The sequence below is a fragment of the Helicoverpa zea genome, chromosome 9 (genome assembly GCF_022581195.2).
Source record: "Helicoverpa zea isolate HzStark_Cry1AcR chromosome 9, ilHelZeax1.1, whole genome shotgun sequence".
Taxonomy (NCBI): domain Eukaryota; kingdom Metazoa; phylum Arthropoda; class Insecta; order Lepidoptera; family Noctuidae; genus Helicoverpa; species Helicoverpa zea.
The window spans coordinates 10,541,463-10,549,866 of record NC_061460.1 but is presented as its reverse complement, the minus strand read 5'-3'; the positions used below and the strand labels follow the sequence as shown (position 1 = coordinate 10,549,866).

The 8,404-nt window shown below is 41.4% G+C and overlaps 1 protein-coding gene across 1 annotated transcript; it reads right to left on the bottom strand.

The window, feature by feature from the left end:
- Window positions 1-19: 19 nt before the first annotated feature.
- LOC124633559 (chorion transcription factor Cf2-like) lies at window positions 20-7,276 on the bottom strand. The gene is made up of 8 exons (XM_047168835.1): window positions 6,835-7,276; window positions 6,517-6,726; window positions 6,089-6,235; window positions 5,257-5,477; window positions 4,856-5,018; window positions 4,486-4,582; window positions 4,059-4,252; window positions 20-2,160 (listed from the first exon to the last, which is right to left on the bottom strand). Exons 1-8 carry the CDS (start codon window positions 7,133-7,135, stop codon window positions 2,015-2,017), a joined length of 1,479 nt encoding a protein of 492 aa, XP_047024791.1. The 5' UTR covers window positions 7,136-7,276; the 3' UTR covers window positions 20-2,014.
- Between the last annotated feature and the right edge of the window lie 1,128 nt (window positions 7,277-8,404).

Here is an 8,404-nt window from a genome sequence, read left to right as displayed (position 1 = left end):
AATAAATAAAACTGCAATATAAAGTAAAATGTTATATATTTAAGTTAAAATACGAAAGCACAAAGTCGGTAAAGGGAAGCTGGATATAATTATGTACTATTTTATATTACTTGTCAAAGTATATAAGGATTCCTATTTATACTGGTGTCTAGGGTAGGTGTGAATCGAAACAGTCACCTAAAATAATAAAATATATGTAAATGCTACTATTTCGCACTTCCTACACTAGACACAAGCAAATGCAACGAATATAATAATATAAAAAACAATATAATCTAAAAAAGTTACTTTTAATATGTAAAGATATTTAATATTTTTGTTATTTCTTCATTTTGTGTTTCCATCTATGACTTTGTCGCATTTATAATATTACAGCGATCTAGGAACACAAACATATATTTTTTTTACTTAAAAAAATATAATCCAATCTCAACATAAACGTTAAAAACGATTTTGTACTTTTTTAACTTTTTCAAATACAAGTTACTCGAACATCTAAGACTGAACGTCCATTTTACTATAAAAATATGTTTTGTACGTACCTATGTGAACTACCCGTACTATAGTATAGTACTAATATACAAGTTATGAACAAACATTCTATGGTACATAACAGCTATATTGCATAAACATTTAATTACCGTTACATCAAATCACTGAACTGAACACCGACGGACATCAAACGAACAACGAAAACAACCCTTACAGGTGACAACATTTAAAATTTATATAAATAACATAACACAATTAATGTACATAAGTATAAAAATTTACATCACAGCAAAATATACCTTTGGCTCCAGGGTACAATTGTGAGCTTACATAACTTTATTTTTTCTTCCATTACCCCCAAAGTTAATATTTAACACAACATTTATTTCGCAAATAACAAAACAAATTATAGGTCTTTTGAGCTCCTAATAACAAAATGTATAGGCATCTAATAATCATAAATACACTACATAATAACCATAGAATTAATAAAATGATTTAAGCTAAAAACATTCGTCTAATCTAGTCAAGACAGCCAATTTTCTTTACAAAATATTCAAAAACTTTAATATTTCAGTTTACACAGAAAAAACTGGGCTGTCTGTAGACTAAAACCTAACGTTTGACTAGATTGGTAACCTTCCATATCACATCAGAAAATAACATTTTAGATCCTTTTCTTTTAGAAAAAAATATTTACAGATTACAATAAAAATACTGCTATTTAAAAGTAGATCGATTAAGCATGTGACGTACACTACCCGTACACAAAAGTATTCATAAATGCAGTTCTAAAAGGTATTGCTTCGGGATAAGTTTATCTCACAGTGCAGTTAGTTACTGGTGTTTATTAATAACATGCGTCCTATCTATACTTTAGTCTTCCTAATACAGTTGTACTAGAGAGGAGAGTTGATGTCTTCCCACTTTCCCAGTTTCAATTTACCAAATCTTTATTCCATTCATCTTTTCTAACTTTTGCCAAAAGCCGAACGAAAGTATAACGTAAATTCAATTCCCTGAGTCAAATATTTTTCGTGTTAAAATTTTCAATCGAATCGCACTTTACCAATACATCCTTACTTATATTTACAAGCATGTTCCACATCACCTATTTACAATCAACTCGCCTCCTACTACCTCGGCTCCATACCTTGGGCCCAACACTCGAGCCAACATTGGATGTTTAGCTATACTTTGGTTGTGATAAGAAAAAACTTTTCCCAAAAGGGACAAAATAAAACTTTTGATATTAGCTCTAGAAGTGGGTGTCAGCAGTTGACGGTGTTCATTTAGCCACTGACTCCTAAGAGCCTGTCACTATTTTCATTTTGTCCCTTTCGGTGTTTTGTGATTATTTTTTTTTTTTGGAAACGTTTTTATACAAAAAATTGGAAGTCGCTTAATTTGTTGGCACGAATATTGGCACCACCATTTGGAGCCATCATCACCCACCTACTTAAAAAGCGTCCTTAGCAGCTGCGATGAGAGTGAGGAGGTCGTTCTTGTCGTCAGAGTGCGGTCAGGAGGGGTCGGGCGCGGGCGCGGGCACGGCGTGAGAGAGCGGCGGGGATGATGACGATGATCCTTGTTGAGACATCTCCGCTTTGACGCGACGAGCTATGTGGGAACGGGTGTGCTTGCGGAGATGGTCTTTGCGGTAGAAACCTGATAAATGGGATGGTAGGAATTAGTTATATGTCAGGTTCAGGTGATATGTCCTGAGTAGGGCATGCAATACCGGTTAACCGGTTTCGTTTTTACCGGTTAATCGCCCATTTTTGCGAGTTTTAAATTACCGGTAAAAATAATATGAAACCGGTAATTTACCGGTTTTTACGTACGTACATAAAATATAGGAATTGTTCATTTAACGTCAAATCTTTGTTATGTAGCCTAAATATAATGTAATGTTGCATACATTACGTATTGTAAGAGTGTTAAAGTTGCTGTTTTTTAGGAAAGTAAACTTGTGTGTCCTTAACTATCTCTAGGTTAGATACAAATCTTCTTTCTCATCTTAATTTATTAAATCTAAACAAATTGTATTCATTCGGTTATTCTGTTTTTCCTCATAGCTGTCAGCTCATACTATATAGGTACAAATGTAGCTAATGCTTAATTTACCTACTCTATGACCTTACTGAGCAAGGGCTTTTACTTCACCACCATGCGGACAGCTCTGAGGACACGGTGGAGCACACAGTCCAGGTGTGCACTGCCTGGGAAGGGTACCGCCGTGTTGTCGTCGAGGCAATACGCAAGGGCGACCTTTCACGTCCTTTCCTGGTTCAAGCCATGGTCCGGAGCTAGAGGGAATGGGAAGCCGTCGCCTCCTTCTGCGAAGCAGTCATGCTCGAGAAGGAGACGGCGGAGCAACTGCGAGTAGCACTTCTCAACCCAGCCGCTATAGTCGACCAGGAAGACACCACGGGCGCCAAGGGTCGAGAGACGACTCCCAGCCACCGTAGGCGTCGGTCTGTGGGCGGTGAGTTCGGGTAGCTCATCGTTCCACCGTCTGCATAGACAACAGACCCGTGTCAGCGGCGCGCGTTGTTCCACGGGCTCCTCAGGGAGATGTCAGCAAACCCAGTGGGGCCCAGCAGGGCCAAGGCCTGCCTGGGCCGCGGGATTGTTCGAAAGAGTTACCGCGACCCTGGTCCATAAAACGCCTACTAAAAAACATGGGTTTTAGACAGAAAGAGTCTGTCTTTTGATGATTTACCATAAAAAAGGGCTTTCACTTCAATGAAAAATATATTTTTTTACGGTAATTCTTAGCGTTTATCCCGTCTTGTGACGGGGTCGGCTTTCCGTATCTTCCTTCTTCCACTTCGCTCTATCCTTCTGAATAGACATCTTTCTCTTCGAGTTCGCAGATTTTCATGTCATTCATTACGACACTCAACCACCACGGTTTCGGCCTGCCTTTGCGCCTTTGACCCGGTATATTGAGATTGACTTCACATTCACACTGCCGATGTCCTAAGGTGTCACTCCTTTTTACATGGCCGTACCATCGCAGCCGTTTCTCTTGCATTTTGTCGGCGACATCGCGTACGGATGGTACTGACATGTTTTTTGTTACCACCTTATACTTTGCATATTTATTTAGTTTTTGCTTTAAGACTACCCAATCTTATTGTTATAATATTACATTAAAAAAAATACAAAAATTACCGTTTTACCGGTTTACCGGTAAAAATATTTTTATTACCGAATTTTTACCGGTAATTTTTGTTTTACCGAAATTGCATGCCCTAGTCCTGAGGTCTGATTAAAGTAAGATTATAATTATAAGCTTTTGTATCTTGAATCACGACTTCTGATAGTATTCGTCGGATCAAAACCATGGGATGCGTTATCGAATCCAGCCTAGCAGTATTGAAGTTACATACCTACATACATCACCTATTTAAGTAATAGGTAATGCCATAAATAAACGAAAAGACAACATTTTGTAGCGCACAAAAATAATGAAATAGGCGTTTGGCCCACAAAATTTTAACTTAAATTCGATAGTCATTGACTCGCTACGCAGAAGAAGATTAGGTACACTATCTCACCTTTCCCACACTCATTGCACACATGCCTCTTCTCTCCCGAGTGTATGACGAAGTGCAGCGTGAGCTGTTCCTTTCTCTTGAACGCCTTGAGACACACGGAGCAGACGTGCGGCCGGTCCGGGTTGTGCGACTGTTTGTGGCGAGTCAAATGGTCCTTACGCTTTAGAGCAGCGTTGCAGATGTCACAGATAAACCTGGAAATATGATTTTAATGATTTACTGATCGTAATTTTAGGGGAATATAAAACTTTAAGCGAAGTACGATAATATCATGCATGACATAGCCAACATAACTCACGAGATCCTAGTAATTTTGGACATCAAAATTCGATATATTCTATAAGTTAATCTGAAAAATGGGTATGCTGAAGTTTGACGGAAAAGTGTAGTACATAGTTAGAATCCTTTTGAAAAATAGATGACTTACCTTCTCTCCATGGTGTGTCCTACCAGATGCTGTTCTAGCAATTCTCGCTCGGGATACGCCATGTGACATTCTGGACAGCAGTATAATGTGCTGCCGTCTAAAACGTAAACATCACATAGTTAAACAAAGTCTGCTGAGTACAACTGATCTTTCAATATCAAACTGGAACACATTTATTCCTTTATACCCGTCTGAAAAACAGCAGTTTTTAAACGTCGTTTACGAAAGACAGCCCCCAAAACCAAAACGCCCACCACTACTTCCTGTTACGACCCATAAATGGATAGCATATTCTCATCTGTTAAGGCTGGAAGTCTAGACAACCAATGAAAAATCTGCACGCTACGTTCTTTTGAACAAAGATTCCTACCTAAAGCAGTAGTGAGTCGTATCTCCCCCGGCTTCGGTCGCGGTTTCTTCTCCTTCATGGATTTCTTTTTCTTCTTCTTCTTGGACATGACGATGGTGTTGGTGTTCTGGTTGACTATCGTCGCAGTCTGTACCACCACGCTGTTCACTGCGTTCGCTGGCATCTGGACGAAAGACAATGATAATATAAGCTGATGAGAAAAGCAATCTCCTAGATGATTGGTCTTCAAATAGTTTAATAATGGCATATAATGAAATAGCAACAGATAATCATCACTCATTTGGTACCTAAGCTCCACTTGACTCTGATATCAAAAATAGGGTAATCATTCTCAACGTATGATAAAAGTCCGCAGAGGACCGCAACCTTTGGAAGAGCACCAAACGAAAAAATCCACTCACCGTAGCGATAGTGGGCATAGCATTCAACGCGTTAGCATTAACCGTCGTCACAATAGTGGGCTGTTCCTCTCTCTTGCTCTCCACCACGTTAGCTGGCGTTGAGTATTTTAGGAGATGATGCAGCGGCAGTGGCAGTGCGGACAGGTAGTCAGCCACGCCACCACCCAGGGTCTGCCACGTGGAGCTGTCGGTCACATCCCCGATGCCTGACGCACACGATACTATGTACGTAAATGATAAGGGTGATGTGAATCATGTGAATGGTATGATGATGACTGGAAAAAATGGGTTAGAAGGCTGACTGAGTGGCAAAATCAAATAAGGGAACCGCTCAAATTGAATGTTAAGAAATAGAGATAAAGCGGGTTTTAGTCAACAACAATGATACAAAACTGGTTACACAAAAAGGTAATAACTTGATAAGTAAAGTGCTTGCTTCAAGTAGAAACGTTACTAACATTACACGAGACTGAATCCACTTAAGACGGAGCCGTACTTATAAGGCTGCAAGGAATCCTGTTGCCTTGCCTTGTTAATGCGGCCCTATTACAAGGATTTTATACATATTTAGTAAAGTACACGTGGTGGGTACTTTAAATAAATCCAACAAGGAAATAGAAAATTTTAAGAATAGGCTAATAATTAGTAATTTAACGTTCAACAATTATTGATTTACTTTAATTGGTGCGGTTAATAATTCACCCTAACTATTAGACTACGTATCTTCGTTTCCAGTCTTCTCTGTTATCCGGGTTTTCACTTTGATTTTATACACTTTTTTTCTCTAAATTAGCGTACATAATAAATAAGCATTATAACAACAACAACTTACTGATAAATTCAGCGGGGGCGGTGGCTCCGGCGCGATCGTTGCGACCTTCCTGCTTGATGGCTCGCGCTATGGCTGCCGCTTCCTTGGGCTCGTGTAACACAACCAGGAGCTGTTGAGTGCCCTGCTGTAGTGGTGTCGCTTGCGCTACTGTTGGATGGAAGATGGAAGGTTACAGTTTGATAGCAGTCCCGAAGTCTTTGTTGTCTAACTTAACTACCGAATTAGTTTTTGCGTTTTAAAATCCTTGTAAATGTTATTTCTATCGATAAAAAATAAATCTTCTGTTGAAGATAGGTAAATATATTAAAAACTCGTTGTCTATGTAATCTAAGTAATACTTAAAACTGGCGAAGTTAACCCAGCCTAATAGACGCACAAATAAAAGACCCCTTCTGAAAATTCGTTCACAAAAATACAGTCGCCCGTACCATTGATCCCTTGATGCTGCTGCATCATAGTAGCCATGATGTCATGGTGCAGTTCTTCCCTGTACTCGCGCTTCTCAGGGCGCTGCTCAGCCTTCAGGTGCTGGTGAACTGTCTCCGCTTGCACGTAGCTCGCTTGCCCCCCGTATGCGATGTTGCCGAGGTTCACTGATGACGACGCCGATATCGTCTGGTACTTAACGCCCGTGTTCACTGTTTTGGATAAGGCAACAAGTGTTTTTATTTTGCCATAAGCGGAAAACGAGACAAAAATAATATTGTTGTCCTTTAAGATCCAAAATTGTATAACTGAAAGCTTACCCTCACCTGTGTGTATGGGCGCTAGACCAGCGAGCGCCACCGTGCCAGGCTGAGCACTGCTGACTACGACCACGCTCTCCGCCTGCCGGAACTTGACGCCGTCCACAGCCATGGTGCCGGTCCCCGGCGTGACCGCGAACTGCACGCCGCCGCCACTGCCCGACGCCTGGTAGCGCGTCTCCTGCACCACTCCACCCGAGCTGCTCCCGCCACCTTCATATCCAAACTTTGCGGCGAACTGGTGGATAGTAGGGATCGCTGCCGCCGTCGGAATATGCCCAGTGAACGGGGCAAAGTTCATCGTAGTTTATTGTATCTGAAAACGCGGCGGACATCGCAGTTATATGAATAGTGTTACGTCAGCGGGGGCTGCAAGGTCGCACGCGAGGTATAAAAAAAACTGCACTCGTCCTGTCGAGCAGGTGGCAGGTGGAGTACACGGTGCGAACCACAACAAAGTGAATCAAAGGGTGCGGCCCCTAGTAGGGCGCTCACTCAACCCCCGCCATTCTGCCTCACCCCAGTCATTTCTAACGCTTTATTTTTACCGGCCCGCCGTCTCACACCATCGATCTTGTAGCGCGCACTGTGACGGCGCGACACCAGAACACACAAAAGAGTTGAAAGATAATGGAATGGTTACCTGTCTTGTGGCCAGAAAGTAGGTTTTCATTGCGTTTTAATTGTTCGTCGTTGATGAAATAAGTAAGTGGTGTATGTTCGGGGTGCGCGGGCAGGCTGCGCGGCGCGGCGGCGGCCGGCGCGGCTGCGCGGAGTAGCGCGGCTGGGGGCGGGGGCCGAGCCTCGGACGCACGTGGACTCCTTCCAGGAATTATACTCATACACTTCGCCCATTCCGTACCAACATCGTAAAAGTTCAGGGTCGGATATTAGCATGGCAGAAAATCATAAATAAGACCCTATTTAAATATCAATGCGATTTAGGCACAGAATTCGGAAGAATACATTTCTAACTCACTAGGTAATAGCTCTCTCAAGATGTTGGTGTAGGTACTCAGTCTTTGTTTATAAACATTAGAGAAATGTGTTGATGAATAAATTTCGAAGAGCTATTTGTTTTTCGAATAAGTATTCTCTTCATATAGTCTCGCGAATTCCACTTACCCTGCTTACCTAAATACCGCTTCGGATAGGGATCATATAACATATAGTTTAGCTAACAAAATAATTGATGACCGTCAAATTGTTGCTGGGGGTGTTTTTTTTGCGGGGTTTTTACTTCACGCAGTAGGATGGGGGCTGTTCACCCCTGTCCTGTAACTACGGCGACCCGTTCGTGATCTCCGTGTTCGTAATACTTTACGGAATGTCTGAATTTACTTGTTGAATTTGTGACCCACAACTATTCAACCATGGCTGGAAATCCGGAATAAATAATAATAACGTTTTGCAACGTGATTTCCCTTTCATTATAATATCTGCACCCAAACGCTGCTCCTTCAGAGCGGTTGAATCGGCGTGGATTTGTTTTGTTAGTTATCCCGTACTTTCCGAAACGGCTTGACCGATATTGATGTGTGCATCTGGACTGATGGCACTCAGTGGCTGT

Bases quoted from the DNA above. Each gene is read 5' to 3' on its own strand.
- LOC124633559 (XM_047168835.1), bottom strand. From the start codon at position 7,135: ATGAACTTTGCCCCGTTCACTGGGCATATTCCGACGGCGGCAGCGATC. The intron at 5,019-5,256 runs GTGAGTGGATTT...TCTTTCGTCCAG, and splicing joins CTATGCCCACTATCGCTACG to ATGCCAGCGAACGCAGTGAA. The intron at 4,253-4,485 runs GTAAGTCATCTA...TCATATTTCCAG, and splicing joins GGACACACCATGGAGAGAAG to GTTTATCTGTGACATCTGCA.